Source organism: Eulemur rufifrons, chromosome 14 (genome assembly GCF_041146395.1).
Source record: "Eulemur rufifrons isolate Redbay chromosome 14, OSU_ERuf_1, whole genome shotgun sequence".
Taxonomy (NCBI): domain Eukaryota; kingdom Metazoa; phylum Chordata; class Mammalia; order Primates; family Lemuridae; genus Eulemur; species Eulemur rufifrons.
Genome location: NC_090996.1, coordinates 35,278,783 through 35,299,825, shown reverse-complemented (window position 1 = coordinate 35,299,825; position 21,043 = coordinate 35,278,783). Strand labels below are relative to the sequence as shown.

General features: G+C 60.2%; 3 protein-coding genes across 3 annotated transcripts; 1 reads left to right on the top strand and 2 right to left on the bottom strand.

Moving 5' to 3' along the window:
- Positions 1–5,257: 5,257 nt before the first annotated feature.
- Positions 5,258–8,640, bottom strand: MSRB1 (methionine sulfoxide reductase B1). Its single transcript, XM_069486297.1, has 4 exons — positions 8,517–8,640; positions 6,802–6,950; positions 6,335–6,449; positions 5,258–5,361 (listed from the first exon to the last, which is right to left on the bottom strand). The coding sequence occupies exons 1-4, from the start codon at positions 8,569–8,571 to the stop codon at positions 5,330–5,332; spliced, it is 351 nt and encodes a 116-aa protein (XP_069342398.1). The 5' UTR covers positions 8,572–8,640; the 3' UTR covers positions 5,258–5,329.
- An 868-nt stretch (positions 8,641–9,508) lies between these two features.
- RPL3L (ribosomal protein L3 like) lies at positions 9,509–15,624 on the bottom strand. The gene is made up of 9 exons (XM_069485714.1): positions 15,438–15,624; positions 14,078–14,246; positions 12,796–12,931; positions 11,295–11,481; positions 11,039–11,199; positions 10,754–10,855; positions 10,087–10,182; positions 9,765–9,884; positions 9,509–9,565 (listed from the first exon to the last, which is right to left on the bottom strand). The coding sequence occupies exons 1-9, from the start codon at positions 15,475–15,477 to the stop codon at positions 9,509–9,511; spliced, it is 1,068 nt and encodes a 355-aa protein (XP_069341815.1). The 5' UTR covers positions 15,478–15,624.
- Positions 15,625–18,665: 3,041 nt separating this feature from the next.
- Positions 18,666–20,989, top strand: NDUFB10 (NADH:ubiquinone oxidoreductase subunit B10). The gene is made up of 4 exons (XM_069486296.1): positions 18,666–18,917; positions 20,067–20,205; positions 20,382–20,521; positions 20,783–20,989. The coding sequence occupies exons 1-4, from the start codon at positions 18,770–18,772 to the stop codon at positions 20,896–20,898; spliced, it is 543 nt and encodes a 180-aa protein (XP_069342397.1). The 5' UTR covers positions 18,666–18,769; the 3' UTR covers positions 20,899–20,989.
- The last annotated feature ends 54 nt before the right edge of the window (positions 20,990–21,043 follow it).

Sequence of the window (21,043 nt, the reverse complement as noted above, 5' to 3'; positions counted from 1 at the left end):
ACTAGCTCCTGCCTCTGAGTGCCCCATCCTAAGTGCTCTGTGACTGTTCTTTATGATAAGGGGGCAGAGGACATGTCACAGTGCCCACAGTACAAGCAGGGGTGCCCTGAATCTGCTCTCTCCTTGGGGGACCTGAGCACCTCATAATTCCGTCTTCCTTAGGGACAAGAGTAGAGGGGAAAGCCTCCCTGGCCTCACAGTGGCAAGCCAGCTTGGCCTGCCAGAACCCGGGACATCTGGTTCCTGGTGACCTGGGTACACTAACAGAGAAAGGTCCTGGGGCTGCCCGGGGTTTGCCAGGGCAGATCAGATCCCCAGTGTCAGGAGGGACACAGGAAGATCTTCCCCTGGGCAGGAGTAGAGAGGAGAGAGGGACGCAGGGTTTGCCAGGAGGAACCAGGCCCCTCTCCGCAGAGGGGTGGCCCCCAGCCTGCTTCCGGCCAGCCGCCTTCCCTTCCCGTGGGTGTTCCTGGAGGGATCAGCACAGAGGGCCATTTGCTACTGGTCCCTGCTTGACCGGGGCAGGGAGCCAGGTCCCCAGGATGCACAACTGGGCCCTGAAAATTGCTACTCACCCACCAGCCCGGCAGCTCAACTCATAACAATGTAGCAATCCTTTACCCAGGCCTTTATCCCCAAGGAGGGTCTGCAGGGGGCTGCAGGAGGGTCCCACGGAGCCTGGGCTCCCCCATTTCCACCTCCTCCACCTTCTTGGCCTCAAGCCAGGCCTCGGCATGGAAGCCCTTCAGCCCCTAGGGGAGGGCAGGGCATCATCCAGGTGGCCCCAGGTCAGGCCACTGGGGCTCTGCGGCCAAGTCTGTCCAGCCATGCCCCGTCTGTGATCCCCATGGCTGAGAGGTGACCGTGAACACCTGGACACAGGCTCAGGAGGCCCATGCTCTGCAGAAGGCACAGGACAGACGTGCCTGTCCCTGACACGGCGTGGGTGTGCATATCCCGGGTGTGGGTGCGGGCACATGTGGACGGGGGTGCAGAGGTCCGGGCCCCAGTCACCTTCTCCCCCCAGTGTGGAAAGCCCCAAGTGAATCTCCCCACACAGCAGTGTCACGGCCAGTAAGCCCACTCTGAAGAGCAGGGCCAGCCTGGCCAGCAGACAGGACCCCCAGGCCAGGCCCCACTCCATCCGCGCTCACCTCCAGGGCAAGCGTCCGTCCCCAGCTGCCCAGACAGGCACATGGCCAGTCTTGCTGGGCTCGGTGCTCAGGAAGACCCCAAGCCTGGGGCAGCTGCCTCCCCCACCCCCCAGGCCCCTCCTAAGCTTCAGGAACTTCAGACTCAGCCCCCACCCCTTTCTCAGAGAACAATGACTCCATCCCTCGTCCCCCACACTGGTCATTGCTGTCCTCTCTCTAGCTCCAATTGCCCTGCCCTCCCCCCAGCCCTGGACACACACCAGGGCCTCCCGGCCCCCGAGTCTCAGGGTCCAGCAAAGAACCGCACTCCCAGACTAAGAGAACAAAAAGCCACTGGAATTGAGGTGGAACGGGGAGCCCAGGGCCACCAGGCTGACTCCAGGGACAGGAGCAGACCACACAGGCCCTGGCACGCCACCCAGCTAGCTCTGGCCAGACTCTCCTCCAGTCTCCTGCAATGGACCCAGCCACCAAGCCCTGCGAAGCCAAGAGTAGCCTGTAAATGTCCCGGTTGGAGATGAAACATGGTAAGACAGGAAACCAGGGACTGAACCATGGAGAATGTCCACGGTTCTACAAGGAGACAGGCTCTGGGGGCTGGAGAGGGGCTGGAAGTGGGGGAGGCTTATGCACAGGTCACCCTCGGCCCCTCCCCAGCACCTCCCCTCCCGCCTGTCACTGGCGTCCCACCGACTGTCTTTCAGGGGCTCAGCTGACCACAGCCCTAGTGCCCAGGACCAGGACAGGGTGAAAGGAGGTCCTGGGGTGAGACCATGCCCGTGCTCGTGCAGACGTGGAGTACACACCTGGCACCCGTCCTAAATTGTGCAACCCCGCAGGAGAGGGCAGTAGGCGGCGCAGTTTGATGAGCATTTGCTCATCTGCTGCTTCTGTACCTGGCGTCTCACTGGGCTCCGCCTGTGAGGAAGAGGATGAAATGCCAGCTGATGGCCTTGAGGACCTCTGACCTGGGATGGGGTGAGACCTGCCAGAAGAGCTGTGCGTATAGAAGGCTCGCCCAGGGCCCCTGCAGTGGCGGCAAGGGCAGAGCCACCAGGAAAGGCTTCTAGAAGGATACTGACAGGTGGGGAGGGGATGAGGAAGAAGAGGGACCAAGGAACTCCAGGAACACAGGGGTATGTTTCTAGACCCGAGTCCGCTTTGCCTAGAGGGCAGGCGCGAGGGTTTGGGGCATAAACACAACGTAATTATGATAAGTACCACTGAGCTCCTTTCCAGACAGGAAATCAAGCTGGAGGTGGGGTCGGCCGCGGACAGCGCCTGCAGGGGCCGTGGGAGCCACGGAGGGGACTTAGTTAATACCTGGTCTGCCTATTATTTCGCACAGATGACTGCTGGGAGGCAGCCAGGCGCTGTCTCGGTTGTGCGGAGCGACGTGGGCAGAGCGGGAGGCCCGGGAGGCGGGCCGGGCTCGCCTGATCCGGCGTCCTCCTCCGCCCGCGCCCCGCCACGCCGCCGTCCCGCCCGACCCCAGCCCTGCCTCGGTCGCGCTGGCTCGGGAGGGGCACCCGGGCCTCGACTGCTCTCGCTGCATCGTCGCTCGCGAAGCCAGCAAGCGGGTCCCCGCGCCAGCACCCTCGGACGCTGCGAGGCTCGGCCTGTTGGGCGCGGGCCGCGGGGCCGGGGTGGTGCGGAGCCCCCGCCGTGTCGTCGGAGCCCCCGCCGTGTCGTCGGAGCCCCCGCCGTGTCGTCGGAGCCCCCGCCGTGTCGTCGGAGCCGCGGCGCCCCGGGCGGCGCCTCGGAGAACTGCAGCGCCGCCCCGCGCCTGCGCGCTCTCCCGCCCCGGGCCCCCGGCGGCGCGGGGCGAGCGCGCCCCCTGCTGGCCCTGCTGCACACGGCCCCTGCGCCGGCCGGGGAGGTGGCCTTGATGGCGACGTATGGGCGTGAGCGGCACGGTGGCCTCGCCTGGCTCGGCAGTGACCTTCGCCGACCCTTCCGACGCCCCCTCCCATCTGCCCGCCCGCCCCTGGCAGGGAGGTTCCTGAGACAGGCCACCCGCGCACCAGGGTCCCGGCTGTCCCTGGCACTTGTCACTCAGGGGAAAGAAAAGCTGGGTGAGCAAAAGTTCAAAGCATTATCAGTTCACTCATTACGCAAACGTTTACTGCCCTGGGCTCCTCCTGGGTTCCACGGTGTCCCGGACACACCTGCCCTCACCCGGGCTGATGTGCCCTGCCGTGCCCAGGCCTGCCAGCTGCTGTTGGCCGTTCCCAGAGCACCCAGGGCCGGCTGCCCCTGAACCGGCACTTGGCTAGCAAGCAGGTGCCCTGTGGGCTCCACCTGGCAAAAAAGGGGGCACCACAGGGAGAGGAGGTGCCGACTGCTGCCACCCTCTGTGAGCAAGTTCCCCTAATGCTTCCAACTGAGCACCCGGCATTCAGTGCTGCTTTCTCTGGGTCTCAGCGAGACCCATTTCAGGATGGTTTGGGGCACTCCCTTGTGGGAACTCCCCTGGTACAACTTTTGGGGTGATCCCAGCCATGGGGTCAGAATGACAAAACGCCCACCCCTAATATCCATCCCCACACTCTTCCCCAGATTTCTGTCAATATAAATTGGGGCAATCGCATAATTCTTTTTCATCTCCTTGTGGGTCACACCTTGTACCTCCCCCTTCAGGGCCTGGGCCAGGCCAGGTTTGCTGAGGGCTCAGGGCTTTTGTACGCACTGAGCCCACTGCCTGAGAGCCGCTCTCCTCGGTTCTCACCTGCCGCTGCTGAGCTGAGACAACCCTCCTCGGAGTCCTCCTCCCTGACCCGTGGAGCCAAAGGGGCAGCCCCCAGCCCCCCTCACCTCCACATTCGGGCATCGCTACTCTTCAGTTGCTCCCGGCCCTATGAGGACCTGACAGTAACTGACTGCCACGTGCCTCCCCAGCCACACCACGTGTCCTGGTGGCCAGGACCCCATCTTGCTCACAGCCGAATCCCCAGCACCGAGGCTGGAACTGGGCACACAGCAGATGCTCAACAAATATTTTTAAACTGTGCAAAGGTCCACCATTCATGTCCTGGCATAAAGACAGCAGGCCCGGCTGAGCGCAGTGATGCACACCTGTAATCCTAGCACTTTGGAAAGCTGAGGTGGGCGCTTGAGGCCAGCCTGAGCAACATAGCGAGACCCCCATCTCTACGAAATTTTTTTTTTAATTTGCCAGGTGTGGAGCCATGCGCCTGTGGTTCCAGTTACTCAGGAGGCTGTGGCAGATGGTCACTTGAGCCCAGGAGTGGGAGGCTGCAGTGAGCTAAGATGAGGATACTGCACTCTAGCCTGGTAGACAGAGCAAGACCTTGTTTCAAAAAACAAAACAAAATAAAAAAGACAGCAGGCTTGGGTTTCATTTGTTTATTGATTTCCACCTGATTACTCCAGAAAATATTCAAGATGGGTGTGGGGATGTCAGCATCACCCATCTCCCACGTGGCAAGAGCTCTGAGCACGTACAGTAAGGCACGGTCCCCGTGTCTTGAGAAGGGACATCTCTGCAGGGTGTAAACTCCAGGGCCCCAGTGCTGCGCGGTTACAGGGATGGAGCAACAGCCACTTTCCTAAGCCTGAGTGAGGCAAACTACATCCGCACAGATTGTGAAACGGCATTCAGGCTTCTCCCTTCGTGGACGAGAAACCAAGGGTGTGTCCCACCGGTCTGCTCCCCCAGCGGGTCATGGACATCACCACTCTGGCTGGCCTGGAAGGGTTTAGCCAGAGGGGATCATGCAGTGACCAGGGCTGGAGCAGCTGGCCAGGGCAGCTTCTGTTTGCATTCTGTCACCTAGCACAGCCAGGGTATGTGGGTATAAGCTTTGGTGAGGACCAGAGCTTTGGAATTGGGCCCCACGGGGTGAGTCCAGACAGACAGGGAATGGGCAGTGGGCTGAGAAGAGAAGGCGAGGGTGTGACGTCATTCAAAGATGAGCTGCACCCAGAGCCCACCTCCTTGGAGACTCCTTGAATGAGCGGGAGGCCAAAACAGCTGGCCGGTCCTGGCAGGGGGTATGAACTACCAGCAAAGGAGATCCTGTTCAGAACCAAGGCTTGGGAGCCTTCCGGAGGTTTCAGCCACCCCCGCCGGCTTCCCTGTTTGAATGTCTAGGGTTCCAATTCCAAAGTAGGATGGCCAGAATGTGGCCATAGTGTGGAGTGTGGGCTGCCGCCTAGTGTCCCTGGGAGGCAGAAGTTTCTTTGCCTGAAAGAAAGGAGGGTTGGGAGAGAAGAGCAAGTCACTGTGAAGTCATGCTCCAGACACGTCCCCTGCGGGCCAGGAGAGGGAGGGACAAGATGCCTAGCTCATGGCAGTCCATTTGCTCTGTTTCGTTCCCTGAGATCTACAGGAGAACCCAGAATCTCTTCTTTCTCCACACATATGATGGACAAATAACAAAAGGACAAAATGTCACCGTGTGCTTGCCATGCGCCAGACCCTACAGCCCGCTCACAGCCCCACAGCACAGCGATGGCTGTGAACACGTGCTGCTGACAAGCCATTGTACAAGGGTGAGGCTGGGCCTGTGGATAGCAAGGGGGGACCTGGATTCAAACTACAGAGCACGGGGCGGAGTCCGGAGGGTGGCTGGGTCTGCAGACAGACATGCGATGACACACAAGGACCTGCGTGAGGGTGCGGACAGTGGGCCAGAGACGAGGCTGCTCTGAGATGAAATGCACCCAGGTGACAACTCCCCAGACCCACACTACAAACAGTGAGAATACTGGCAACAGCAGCGCGGATTTACTGAGCTATTACTATGTGCCGGGCTCCAGGCGCACACTAACTGCACTTGTCCTCGACGGCCTGTGAAGGAGGCTCTGCCACGCGCCACTCAGCAGAGGAGGAGCCAGGCTCAGCCAGGCTGACAGGCAAGCTCACGGCTACAGCCGGAGGAGACGCACACACCCCAGGTCCCCAGCCTCTGCCCACCCGCCTCCGACACTGGCCCCGGGGAAAGGCCAGGCCTCTGGAGAAAACCACGGGGCACCCACAATCAACAAGGCAGAGGAAGCAGAGCATCTGCCCTCTCATCCCTTTGGGGGTGGCACTGGGCAGTGTGTTCTGGTGCCCCCGTACTTTGTCATGACAAGTGGACGAGCACAGCGTGCTCCCCCAACCCAGACCCTGAGACCTACAACAGGCCCGTCCCAGCTGTGCGAGGCGCGCTCACCTTTAGGGATGAACTTCAGCGAGCTGCTAAATATTCAGAATCGGGACTGCCCCTGCTTGGGGCCGTCATTCAGGAACTCGTGGCCCAACCCATTGCCACACCTGCCACAGGACACCTGGGAAGACCACAAAGCAGCCACTTGAGCTCTGGCCGTGAAACAGCCGCAGCTATGGCCCTCGGTGCTACCAGCAGATGGTGTCTCTCCCTGCAAGCCCATCCCCCAAACTAGCTGCCCATGTGAGATCGACCTTCATCCTGGGGCCAACCCAGAAAGGCTGTCCTGTTTCCCATGTTCTCCCAGGACACCAGCCTCTCCCGATAGTCTGGGCTGGCAGCCCCAGCCAGAGGCCAGAGGCCTGGAAGAGACAGACTCTAAGGCCCTGGAGCTGTGGGGTGAGCAGAGCTGGGAAGGTGGGACTGGCTCTCTGGGCCTCCCTGCCTCCCCAGCTCCTGCCCCTGCCACCTACCTTCAGGGCTCCAGGTCGGTTGTACTCTGGACGCTTGGCCACGCTATCAGCGTGGATGGTCTCGGTGAATGCCGGCCATGGGGATGAGTGTGCATACTTCGAGCGGCTGGAGAACAGCTCGTAGCCACACTTGGCACACACGTAGATACCTGGGGCGGAGGAAAGGCAAAGGCAGAGACGTTGGCTCCAGCCTCTTAGGGGCGAGCTCCCAAATCCTTGGACCCAGGCAGAGGCGGCCCTGCCCCACTCTGGGGGTGGGCTGCACTCCCTCGCCACGCGCCCGCCACTCACAGGCCTCAGCTTGGCTCTGTGGGGGAGACATGGCGCTGAGCTCACACTTAGTGGCTGTGCCAGAGACCAGGAGAGTCACTTCTCACACTTGTCTCCTCGCTCTTCTCAATAGCCCTGTGACGTGGAATCTTGCACCTGTTCCACCCCACAGTGAGGCGTGGTGATGCGCAGATGCTGCAGGAACCTGGGAGCGTGATGAGGACACCCACTCCCACCCCGCCCCCTGGGGATCCACATGGCAGGGCCCGGACCAACACGACCACCTGGCCCCTCCCTTCTCAAGTGGCCATCCCTGCTCCCCAGCAAAGCCCTGAGCTGGACACCCAGCCACTGGCCTGCTCTCCAGGCAGGAAGAGATGGTCCCAGAGAAAGGCCTCCAGGCCAAACAGGGAGCCCAGGAAGACAGACAGCTGGGAAAGAGGATCCTGAAAATATCTCTTTGGGGTGGAGGAGGCAGGGAACGTTGCAAAACTGACTTGCAGAACTATCCGAAGGACTAAAACAAGGAACCTCCGGGGCACTGAATCGCCAGGGGACAGCCTCCCTGAGTCTGTGAACTACTCGGCCTTTACCAGGAACTGGAGAAGCAAGCAATGAGGAACTAGAATCCGCAATGGGAGTGGAGCTTCTGGCATGACGGAGCAGCCTGAGGACAGCTGGGGTCCCACAGCCAGAGGGTCTCCGGAGAGGGCTGTGCTGGGTGGTCCTGTGTCACAGCCCAGCCCCCTAGAGGGCTAACACCAGTGGATTCCACCCCAGGGAGGCCAATGCCCTAGTCTTGCCTGTGGATGTGTTTTTACCAAATTAGTCCACTACCGGGCCAGCCCAGCCCCCAAGTGGACTCACGGGGCCAGTGCTGAGGCCTGGACATGGCCCAAACCACCAGTCTGTCTAGCCAGACTTCACTGGCCAAGTTCACTGGCCCTGGGCAGGTAGGGGAAGCACCTGGAGGGCACATCCGATCAGAACTGGACGTTCTGTGCTTACTGAGCCATCCCGCGGATCCCAAAAAATGGGGGAACGGGAAAGGCTAGGGGGATGCCCCGGGTAAGGACAGCCCAGTCACAGGACTTCCCCTGGACAAGACCTTCCATCGCGACCCTGCGAAGGCCCGACCCTTACCCGGATGCCCCCACCAGCGTCACCACGTCCATGTACCTGGCCCCCCAGGGTCGCTCCAGAAACGGCCTCGTTGACACTCCAGACCTGTCCTCCTCCGGGTCAGCGACCCCTCCCTCTAGCGCCCCCTCTCCTCGGGTACCCTGCTTTGCCCGCCTCGCAGACTCCGCCCTCCTCCGCCATCCGCTTGACCTGCGGCCGCTTCTCTCCGGCGGCCACACGCCCCATTCCCCGTCTCGGGGCTCCATTTCCGCGGAGGGTAACGAAGCCCGCCGACGCGCGCCCCAGCCGACCGCGGCACGAACCCGGCTCAAAGTGGTTCTGGAAAATCTCGCCCCCGAAGAAGCTGCAGAACGACATGGCGCCACTGGGACCGCTGCGCACTCGCCGCCTCCGACAGACCCAGGCCGCCGACCGTTGGACCTTCGCTCCGGAGGACCGATTCCCCCCGCCCCGCAACCCGGCGTGAGCCCCGGCCTCCGCCTCCGGGAGGCCCCGCCCCCCGAGAAGGGCCACTCCTGGGCCGCTTCTCCGAGGCCCCGCCCCTCCGGGGGCTGACCCTAGCCCGTCTTTCCTGCAGGCCCCGCCCATCGTTAACGTGCTTCCACGGGCGACTCCCGGGCCGCTTCCCCGAGGCCCCGCCCCTCCGGGGGCTGACCCTAGCCCGTCTTTCCTGCAGGCCCCGCCCACGTTGACGTACTTCCACGGGCGACTCCCGTGCCGCTTCCCCGAGGCCCCGCCCCTCCGAGGGCTGACCCTAGCCCGTCTTTCCTGCAGGCCCCGCCCACGTTGACGTACTTCCACGGGCGACTCCAGGGCCGCTTCCCCGAGGCCCCGCCCCTCCGGGGGCTGACCCTAGCCCGTCTTTCCTGCAGGCCCCGCCCACGTTGACGTACTTCCACGGGCGACTCCCGTGCCGCTTCCCCGAGGCCCCGCCCCTCCGGGGGCTGACCCTAGCCCGTGTTTCCTGCAGGCCCCGCCCACGTTGACGTACTTCCACGGGCGACTCCAGGGCCGCTTCCCCGAGGCCCCGCCCCCTGCCGCCCGGGAGCCCCGCCCCCCCGAGCGCCCGGCTGGGGCGCCACCAGGCGGCAGGCGGGCGGAAGGCGCACGTGGGGCCTGCCCAGGTTGCGGGGGGTGGCGCGCTACCCGCAGAGCTGCGTCCGCCCCCACCCCCCCACCCTCGTCCTGTCCGCGCCCCGACCCTCTGAGACAGCGCGGGAACAGGGGCCTCCGGCCTTTATTGGACAGAAGGGCAGGCGGGGCGCCGCTGCAGGGACCACCCATCCCGCGCAGCCTACGAGTCTCCTGAGCTCTCCGGCTTTTCCTTTTCAAGATGCTTCTTCTGCGGGCCCTGGTTGGGGTACGTGGGAGGAGGGTTAATGACAAGAGTGTGGCCAGGAACGCCGCCCCTAGCCAGCCTGCAGAGTCCCCCGGGGCCTTCTCTCCCAGCGGGATCAGTGCCCGGGGGCCCCCACTGCCCACTCTGCTCCTCCGCCCTCCTCTGGGGCAGGCTGGGTGTGAGTCTATGCCCAGAGAACAAGGGAGCTCACCATGAAGACCCTCTTCTCCTGGGCCGTCTGGAAGCGGCCATGGCCGAACTTGGAGGTGGTGTCGATGAACTTGAGCTCAATATTCTCTAGGGCCTGGCGGCTGTGGTGCACCAGGAGGGACTGGGGATCCGTGGGAGAGGCCGGCATCAGGCCCAGCTCACCCCACCCCCTCCTGTCACTCCAGTCCGCACCAAGGTCTTGCTCACCCAGTTCCTGCCAGATCCCTCCCTTTCTGCTCCCACCACTCGGCACCCTCCAACCCCCCTGAGCAGGCTGGAGGGCAGGACTGGCTGGCCCCTGCAGCCCACCACTCCGTGCTGACCTTTCTTAGCGTAATGACCCGCTTCTTGGTACCTGCGATGCAACCCTTTAGCATGACGAAGTCGTTGTTGACTTCCCCATAGTGGGGGAATCCTCCCTGCAGAGGAGACAGGTGAGGGGCCAGGCCCAGGAAAGGGCTGCCCAGTTAGGGGGTGGCTGGGAGCCCTAGGGAAAATTCCCCACACGGGGCTGTGGGTGGACGGAGCCCCATGCCCAGGCCCAGGTGTGGAGGTGACACCCTCATGATCCACACTAACGAGGGCAGCATGTGAGTCACATGCTAGGTCCTTTTCCGGCATTATCTCATTTAACAACCTGCATTTTTGTTGGGGGGGAAACTAAGGCTCAGAGAGGTGGAGTCACCTGCTCCAGGCTCTGTAGCTGCTACCTGCTGGAGCTGAGGCTTGACCCCAGGTGGCCTGACTCCCAGGCCAGAGCAGCAGCTGCTGCCCTCCACACCCTGGAACAGCAGCTGGTTGTAAACTGCCTCCAGGGGAGGCTTGGAAGATTCCAGAAACAGCAGGGATTTGGTCCACCTAGGTGGCTGCAGCCAAATGTTTGGGACACAGATCTCGAGCTCTTGGTCAGGGTAGCACCCAGCTGGGGCTTGGGCCTGCGCTGCACACACATGCCAGGCCCCCTTGGCCAGGCTGGCTGTCCACGCTCACCAGCGGTGTAATGGACTTGTCGGTCAAGTCATAGCTGGTGGACGCGTTGTTTCTGACCACCTTCCCGTCCTCCATGTGCAGCCCCCGGCCAATGCGGTAGATCTGTCGGGAAGAGAGGGGGCCAGAGGTGGCTTCTGGAGCCAGCCGCATGTCCAGGCCCATCAGCACGCGTGCTCACTGGTGGGGGCATTTTGTGACCCAGGCAGTGTCTGGGTCATGCGCCCCCCCACTGGGGTATGCTCACACAGGGACACCTCCCACCCTCACCCTGGGCTGTGGACGCACCTTCTTGTTGAGCTCAGTGCGGTGGTGGTAGCCCTTCTGCCCAGCCCGGGCGATGGAGCAGCCCACGCGGGCAGGGTGCCAGGCGCCGATGCAAGCCACCTTACGCAGCCCCTTGTGGGTCTTCCGAGGCAGCTTCTTGGTATGCCAGCGGCTTGTGACCCCTGCAAGTGGGAGGGGCCGGTGGCTGAGTGGCCGGTCTGGTCCCCACTGCCTCCAAGTAGCCTACCTTGGAGCCACCATCCACACTGACCCCTACCTTTGACACCCCGGCCCTTGGTGACAGCAATGACATCAATGACCTCACTCTGGCTGAACACACTGTGCACTGGCACCTGCTTCTCCAGCCGGGCCTGGGCCCAGGCCACCTTCTCGGCCACCGTGCCCCCATTCAGCTGGATCTCCATGATGTGGGCCTTCTTCTGCCGGAAGGGTAGAAGCCTCATCTGCAGGACATGGCACGGTGGTCAGTTCCCAAAGGGTCACACCCAGCCGGTGACCCTCCAAATCTTTCATGCATGCATTCATTCACGGCTGTTCCCGTGAGCCAGCTGTGTGCTGCGTGCTGTGCCAGGGACTGTGGACACAGCGAGGAACGAGACAGACGAGGTCCAACACCTGAGGGAGGCACTGTCTAGCTGGGGGACAGATGGAAACCAAGTAAACTCCCAGAGAGGACTCAGTTCTCTGATGGAAGGTTGGGGAGGGGCATTTCGGATAGAGTGGTCAGCTCAGGGAGGGCCTCTCCGAGGAGGTGACACCAATAACAAGAACCACCAGGCGAGGATCTGACATCCTTTTGGGTAGTGGGACAGCATGTGCAAAGGGCCAGTGGCAGGGAAGATCGTGGCGAGTTGGTGGGACGGAAAGGGGACCAATGAGGCTAGATGGTAGTGAGCAAGGAGGGTAGGCAGGCCAGCGGGTCCTGTGGGAACAGCGAGGCTTTCTTCCAGGTGCAGGGTGTGATACGACCTGATTTGTATTTTAAACATCTCTGGCTGATGCTGCGTGCAGCTCGGGCTATGGTGATAAACAGGTGGAAACAGACCAGCTAGCTCACATAATAATGCTCAGTGAGTATTTATGGAGCACCTACTGCATACCAGGCTCTTGGTGGGTGCTGGGGGCCCAGCAGTGAACAAGGCAGCTGTGGTCCCTCCCCCGGCATCTGCTCTGGGGAGCTCAGGTCTGTTGAGGGAGATGGGCATTCGCCAATGACTCGCTCAACCATGGACGGCCAGTGTGAGAGCGCCAGGGTGTATTCCGGGCATGTGGGAGACTCTGGGCAGGGGGAGGTCACTGCTCCGGGGGCCTAAGGAAGCCTTCCCTGAGGACAAGATGCCAAGGAGTGTTCCAGAATAAGCCAGAGGGTGTTAGTCACCTGTTAGCCCACATCAAGCCAGACCCGAGACATAAACACTGATTTACACATACGTTTGTGCCAGAACCCAAAGGGAGGTGGTGGCTGGCCCTCCACACTGGACGTTTGGTGACAGACCCAGGCCCTACAGAGCATTTGAGGCCCTCAGTTGTCCACTGGGCATGGCTGATGCCCCATGGCCCTTGGAATACACCGACACTCAACATCTCATCCTGGGGCTGCGTGTGGCCAGCCCAGCGGCCAGCCAGCCAGCCCTTTGGGCTTGTGCCCGCGGCTCATGGTATTTTTAGGCTGACATTTGCCAGGGCTGCTGGAAACTGGGGTTGGGGAGGGTGGGCCCAGGAGATGGACTGGCTGACAGCTGGGGGTGGGGGCTGACCTGGGTGTGGACAATGACCCGAATGACCTTGCAATACTTCTTCATGGCGGCAAAGTCTTTCTGGAGCTGCTTCTTGCCGCGGGCGTCCCGCCATCTCTTGCAGGCCTTGGTGAAGGCTTTCTTCTTGCTCTTGTGCCTGACCGACGGACAGGAGGGTGCTCGGAGGCCCCAGCGGGGGCAGCTCCCCAGGCCCGTCCTCCCCCTCCCCACCTACAGCCCTCCAAGCAGGGGTCCCGCTGCTGGGACCTCCCCTGGGCTGTTCTGCTCACCAGCTCCGAACATAGACCATCTCTCCCTCTCTGGGCCTCAGTTTCCTCCTCTGTAAAGTGGGGGCCCAAGAGTGAGTGGCAGACGTGAGAAGCTGCCAGAGGGGGGTTGCTGGTCAGCCCTGCGGGCCAGGCTCCTGGAGGCTGCCCCGGCTGCCACGCTGCTCAGACCGCTGATGGCCAGGCACCAGGCGTTAGGTTTGGGACACATCACTTCTAGCCCTCACCGGAGCTCTGGGAGGTGGACATTATCATCCCGTCCTACAGGTGAAGAACCAAGCTTCACAGCAGTTAAAGCCCCTGGGTGAGGACAGACTGACAACAGGAACAGCACAGTCCAGGACAGCCGGCATGTACTGACTGCTTCCTCTGTGCTGAGCACGCGACAGGCTTCACTCAGCCAGTCTTCACAGCAGCCGCCGAAACGCAGGGATCACTCCTAACCCCACTTCACAGCAGAGGGACTCAAGAGGTCAGCTGGCTTGCCTGTGGTCATGGTCTGTTTTGACCCTGGGGCGCAAGCTTGTCACTACCCACAGAGGGTCAGGACTGGGCTGTTCCTCTGCCTCTGTGAGGGGACTGTCTGTGAGTTTCCCCAGACAGGTAGCCCTTCCTTTTCAGGACTTGGGGCCAGGGAAGATTTAAAGCCTGAGAATATCTTTCTGTCTATGTACAAGAGCTTTTCCGTTGGCTGTTTCCCTTTTCACCCTGGCTGCTAGGAAGCTCACAGCCAACTCTAACATTCCATCAAATTAGCCCTTTAACCCTAAGGATTAGAACATCTGCTTCCTTTTTCTCCTCAATTCTGATTTCCTCTCCAGCCCTCCAGCCCTCTAGTACTCAGCTATTATTGAGTTGAAAGCACCACACCTACACCACACTTTCCTATCTTCCACATACTGTTGACACCTCTTCACCTGTCCACCTGCCCCCATCATTTCAGCACAGAGCTGGGGCTTCAGGCCCTGTGGTCCCACCAGCCCTGGCACGGCCCGCCCACGGGCAGCAGCGCTCACCAGTCTTTGTAGAAGCGGCGGCGGCACTCATCGCTGAGATGCTCGGCAAAGATGGTCTTAAAGCTCCGCAGACCTCGAGGCGTGGCCACATAGCCCACCACGCCCACCACCACTAGGGGCGGTGTCTCCACAATCGTCACTGCCTCCACTTCCTCCCGCTTGGAAATTTCTAGATGAGACGAGGGACAGGGACATGGAGAGGGTCCCCCTGAGTACCATCGGGAAGGGAGGGAAGAGCCAGCCACACAGAGTGGGCCGGGCCAGCAGCCAGGCAGTGTCCTCAGAGCAGGGCTGAGCCTCCTTCACTGGAGCCCAAATGAGCAGTTGTTATTTTAATGTATTTTATGCGGACAAAATACATGTATAATATATAAATGTATTTTTGTAAGTTCTAGCAAGGCCTATGACTAGTCCAAAACCAATCGTTTCATGGGTATCACTGCTTAGGCTGACATGAAATGAAAGAAGTACATGTTCAAAAAATATATTAGGGGCGCGTGCAGTGGCTCCGGCCTGTAATCCCTTTGGGAGGCTGAGGTGGGAGGATCACTTGAGCTCAGGAGTTCAAGACCAGCCTGGGCAACATAGCAAGACCCCCTCTGTACAAAAAATAGAAAAATTAGCCAGGCGTGGTGGCCCCAGCTACTCGGGAGGCTGAAGCAGGAGAATCACTGGAGTCCAGGAGTTTGCAGTTGCAGTGAGCTATGGTGACACCACTGCACTCCACCTGGGGTCACAGAGTGAGACTCTGTCTCAAAAAAAAAAAAAAAAGGACTTAATACACAAACACACACACACTTGAATGGATGTCTGAGAACTGGGGAAACCCGCACGACAGGGTAGGCTGTCCACATCAGCCTCCTGGTCGTGCCATGTTACTAGAGTCTTTCGAGATGTTTCTGTGGTGGGAACTGGGGGAGTCCATGGAATTGCTCTGTATCATTTCTTACAACGACATGCGAATCTACGATTAAAACAAAAACCCAACTCTCGATATAAATATGTATACATGAAACACCAAGATACGAAATAGACCAGAAATGCCCAAAAGTGCAGGCAGCCTGGGCTTGAAGCCAGGTGTGGGGCACCTGGCCTTGAATCGGCTCCTCCCTCACTGCCTGGTCCTGGGCCAGTCTCGTGACTGCTCTGAGCCTTGGTTTCCCCACTTGTCAGTAAGCGCAATGACAGAACCGCACTAACGGCCAGTGCGGATCCTGGCGCTGTGCTGGCTGTGATTCCTGTGGGCAGGACCTCAGCCTTGCTGGGACTGTGGCCCCTCCTGGACCAGGACAGTGAGTTCTGGCTCATGGCATCTGGAAGGTTCCACCCCCCAGCAGGTGTCCCCGCTGCTGTGACTCACTGAGCCCTGGCCGGTGCACCTCACGCAGGGTGTGGGTCATGCCCGCCTTGTAGCCCAGGAAGGCCGTGAGGTGCACGGGCCGGCTGGGGTCATCCTGTGGCCACGTCTTCACCTTGCCCCGGTGCCGGCGGCTTCTCTTGTGGGGCAGGAAGCCCAGGTGTCCATGCCGAGGGGCGGAAAACTTGCGGTGGGACTGGGGGGCAGGAAGGAGGGAGGTCAGAGATGGGGTCTTCCTGGTGGTGGTGGCAGGATGCTCCCGGAACCCAGAGCCAAACAAGCGAGCTGGAGACCCCAGACTGCGGCCCGGCGGTCCCCAGCACCTCCCCCGTCTGTCTACAGGAAGGGAGCGGAAGGCTCACCGAGGGGCAGCATCTAGGGATGGGGCCTCCGCAGCCACAGGCTTCCTGCCCCAGTGGGCACAGCCTGGCAGAGCCTAGGCAGGGCGGGCCCACGGGCAGAGGGCTCCATGGGCAGGTGGCCGCTGCCATCTGTCCACTTCCTTGCCCCTTCTACACCCACTGGCCCAGCTCTGGCCCCCTTGTTGCCCCCTCCAACCTCCCACTCCCTCACAGGCCCAAGGACTGTCCCTGCTGGGGCAGAGCCCAGAAGCCCAGCTGCCCTCTCCCCAGGAAGACCAGCACGCCCCAGCTCTAGCCCCAGCCCACCCACCGCTGCCCTGGCCCCACTGACCATGGCAGTCGATCCCTGAAGGTCAGGAAGGGGCCTCCCCACCAGGCGCCAGAGGTGGAGTGGCAGGGCCAGCATGCACAGCAGCCAGTTCCCAGATTTAGCCCCTGGCAGGAGAGCTCGATCATCCCCCGAGGCCAGCATGGTCTCCAGTGCCAGGAGCAGCCCAGGCAGGGTGGCGTCAGGAGAGGCAGATGAGCAGCCTGGCATGGGGACACCTGGAGCCAGGGCTGCCACCCTTTCCTCAATGGCCCTGGGACTGGGTCATGACCCTCCCAGGACAGGACCCACTTGGCCTGGTAGGGGCTGAGGGACCCTGTTTGGGGGCTTCTGAGAGCCTGAGTCCACTTTCCTGACAACCAAACAGAGGGGTCCTGTCCTGAAGGCTATGAGACAGCTGGACAAACGGTGGGGGCAGGAGCGAGGAGGAGGAGGGCTGGTTCTGTGGCCCAGGATCACCAAGATCAAGATCCCCAGCTGGGGCCGGGCATGGTGGCTCACGCCTGTAATCCTAGCACTCTGGGAGGCCGAGGCGGGAGGATCGCTTGAGGTCAGGAGTTCGAGACCAGCCTGAGCAAGAGCGAGACCCCCGTCTCTACTAAAAATAGAAAGAAATGATTTGGACAGCTAAAAGTATATATAGAAAAAAATTAGCCAGGCATGGTGGCACATGCCTGTCGTCCCAGCTACTGGGGAGGCTGAGGCAGAAGGATTGCTTAAGCCCAGGAGTTTGAGGTTGCTGTGAGCTAGACTGACGCCACGGCACTCTAGCCAGGGCAAAAGAGCGAGACTCTGTCTCAAAAAAAAAAAAAACCCCAGCTGGGTGCAGTGGCGCACGCCTGTAATCCTAGCCCTCTGGGAAGCTGAGGTGGGAAGATTGCTTGAGGCCAGGAGTTCGAGACCAGCCTGAGCAAGATCAAGATCCCGTCTCTATAAAAAATAGAAAAATTAGCTGGGCATGGTGGCACATGCCTGTAGTCCTAACTACTTGGGAGGCTGAGGCAGGAGGATCCCTTGACCCAGCAGGAGTTTGAGGTTGTGGTGAGCTATGATCTCGCCCCTGCACTCCCGCCCAGGAGACAGAGCAAAACCCTGTCTCAAAAAAAAAAGGCCGGGCGCGGTGGCTCACGCCTGTAATCCTAGCACTCTGGGAGGCCGAGGTGGGCGGATCGTTTGAGCTCAGGAGTTTGAGACCAGCCTGAGCAAGAGCGAGACCCCACCTCTACTAAAAATAGAAAGAAATCATATGGACAGCTAAAAATATATATAAAAAAAATTAGCCGGGCATGGTGGCACATGCCTGTAGTCCCAGCTACTCGGGAGGCTGAGACAGGAGGATCGCTTGAGCTCAGGAGTTTGAGGTTGCTGTGAGCTAGGCTGACGCCACGGCACTCACTCTAGCCTGGGCAACAGAGTGAGACTCTGTCTCAAAAAAAAAAAAAAAAAAAAACAAGCTCCCTGGCTCTAAGAGCCTATGATCCACGAGCATTGGATGCTTTTATGAATTTAAATCTTGAACTTAAGTTTTGAATGAAAAGGGAGTGGAAACCTCTTATTTGTCAATTTAAGGATTCTATGGTTATAAAGTTCTGTAGCTGTAGAATCAGAGTTTTACAGACCTAAGGTGTCTCCAAGATCCATGGATTTTGCATTGCTAAATACTAAGATTCTATGCCCCTAAAATGTTAAGATTCTTTGGGTCTGATGTCCTGTATTTCTAAGAGTTCACAATTTAAAGATCTGACGTTTGTGTGATTCTAGATTATCAGAGTCCCCAGAGTTGGTGGTCCTGTGTCCCTGGCCCCAGCCTCTGGGCAGGAGGTGACCAGCACCCTCCCTGGATACCAGCCAGGGGCTGTGCCAGGTGTGGAGATTGCGGACGATAGGCAGCAGGGCTCTGGTCTTCTGAGCTGCCTTGGGACACCAGAGTGCTCAGGGCCAGGATGGAACCATCAAAAGCAGGCCACAGCACCTGCACCCAGGGTGGGTGTCCCTTCTCCCAGTGGGCTGGGGCCCTGGGGACAGCCCTGCTTCCTGCCCTGCCCTAGGCAGGCCCCCAAGCCCACCAACATCCGCCCATCCATGAGGGTCCCTGACAGAGAGAGTGGAGTCCAGAGAAGCCTGTAGAGACTGGGCAATCCAAGAAGGCTTCCTGGAGGGGTAGGGCGTTTGGTGTGTCCTGTTACTCGTTGGCTTACTTGCTGCCCGTGCTCTAGGAGCCTGTGCTCTCCGTAAAAGCCGGACTGTTAAGTCTTGCTCCCTGCCCTAGCACGCAACACGAACGGCATGAACCATTGCAGTTATTCCTTCTGTCTCCTCGTCAACGTCGGCAGGCACCTCTGCCTGGTCCCCAGCGCCCGCCCCGCGCCCGCGCGGAGCCCGGACTCGGGAGGAGGCGGACTGCGACGGCGCTGAAGCCCCACGTGGGGGCGCGCTGCGGCAAGGCGGGCCCGAACCCGACCAACTACAAGTCCCAGGGTGCCCCGCGGCCGCGTCGGCCAGTGCGCAGGCGCAGCCACCCCGGCCAGTGCGCAGGCGCAGCCACCCCGGGCGTCCTCTGCACGGGCAACCTAGGCCGCAGTGAGCGGACGCAGGCCGGGCTGGGGCGCAGCGTCCGGCAGCGGAGTCCGTCGCCAGCCGCCGCCATGCCGGACAGCTGGGACAAGGACGTGTACCCTGAGCCTCCGCGCCGCACGCCGGCGCTCTCGCCGCAGACTTCGCTGCCCAACCCCGTTGTCTACTTGCAGAAGGCCTTTGACCTCCTCGTGGACCGGCCCGTGACCCTCGTGAGAGGTACGGGGCCCCCACCGCGGGCCCTGCCGGCCCCGGGATCTTTGCCGTCCTCCGGAGACCCCTGGGCCCCGGCACCCTGCCACCACCCAGGGCTGCGCCGCTGCCCAGGATCTCCCTGACGCCCTCTGGAGACCGCCGCCCCCTAATATCTCCCCTCTCCCGGGTCCCGTCTCCCTAGGACCACCCCCTGCCGCACCCCGGGGCCCCCAGCGCGGAGACCCCCCCCCAAGCTCCGTTGCCTTCTTCGTCCTTCTTTTGCACCCCTGGCTTTCTGCCTCCGTTTGCAGACGGAACCAGCGGAGTCCTGGGGTCTGTTAGGCCCGTCACCCTGCAAAATGACCAGGTGTTAGGGTGATGGCCGAGATGCCCAAATTCCCATGTCTGGTCCGAATCAGGAGAATGCTCAGTGCAGTCTATGTGGTTCAGCCAGCTCCGCGGGCAGCAGCAAGAGCTTGCTGTCCTCGGTCACTAGCTCCAGGCACTTCATCCATTCAGTTGATCAACTCATTCCTTCAACAAAAAAAACATCTGGGGTGCATGGTATGCTCTGGTGGTTTTTTCACTAGGAAGGATGAAGTCTGCAAATCAAACCCTCAAGGATCTGGAGAGGGCGCAGCCTTGGGCCCAGCTCCCTCTTTCTTGTGGCAGTGTCCTGGTGTTTTATGCGTCTGGGTGGTTGAGCTTGTTTATTTACCACTGGGGAAGCTGAAGCCCGAAGGGGGACAGGGCAGGTTCTCCTGCTTGCTGGTGGCTCCCTGTTGGAGTCCCTTCCTGCACCATGGGGTCCCTCTACCGTGGGGGAACTGAGCTTGCAGAGCGGTGTCTGAGTCTCAGTCCCCTGTCTGTAAATGAGAAGGACCTGCCCCATAGAGTTGTCTGGGGTGGGGACAAAGTGAGCTAATGCATATGGAACTCTGAGGAAGATGCCTGGCACTAAGGGAGCTGTCAGTGGTAAACATTTGTAGCCTAATACTTGCAGGACTGTCTGTGTTAGCCTGCACCTCTTCCAGAGTTGAGTTGCCTGTTTTCTGTAACAGCTGGGAACATTCAGGAAATCCTCCTGCCTACTCTGTGGCTTATGAGAAATAACAAAGCTAAAGGCCTGTCCAAAGTGACAGGGCTCTTGAGTGTGGGGTTTTGTCTTTGCAGAGTTTATAGAGCGGCAGCACGCAAAGAACAGGTATTACTACTACCACCGCGAGTACCGCCGTGTGCCGGACATCACCGAGTGCAAGGAGAAAGACATCTTGTGCATGTTTGAAGCTGAAATGCAATGGAGAAGGGACTAGTACGTGAACGGACAGGGAATGTGGAGACCTGCCCAGCACCTCCTGCTGGGGGTCACCACTCCCTGGGGATGCCCCGGGATGGCCTCAGCACGGGGCTCCAAGGTCCTTTCATTCTAGTCTGCCCAGGTACGGGAAAAAAATTCTTTACAAATAAACTCTTGTTCTTTTTGTCTAGCAAAGTCGATCAAGAAATTGTCAACATTATCCAGGAGAGACTTAAGGCCTGTCAGCAGAGGGAAGGAGAGAGCTACAGGCAGAACTGTGCCAAGGAGCTGGAGCAGTTCACCCAGGTGGCCAAGGCCTACCAAGACCGCTGTGAGTGAGCCCTGAGCGAGCCCCCACCCTGGCCCAAATCTTTTTCTTGCCATCTCACTCCCCCCTAGTCTGTCCAGTCTCCACATGGCTGTGGGCCAGCTCCACTGCCCAGAGCTTACCAGTTAGGTCCATCTGGGGACAGGTACATTATGTCCAGTTTATAACCTTAGCCACCAGCTTTCCTCTCTGCACATAGAAAGACGGATTCCCCCAGGACCTTGACAGAACTGGGTTTCCAGTTTGTTTCCTTCTCTTCCTCAGATCATGAACTGGGGGCCCATTATTCTGCCAGAAAGTGCCTGGCGAAACAGAAGCAAAGGATGCTGGCAGAGAGGAAGGCTGCAAAAGAGGCTGCAAAACAGGCTGCTGCTGCGTGATGCAGCTGTGCAACCCCTCCCCGCCCCCACCATGATTATATATGGACCATATGACTATATGCTTGAAATAAAATGATGCAACCTGCCTGTGTTCTCGTGAACCTTGAATTCATTATCTTAACATTCCACCTCCCTTCCAGATTCA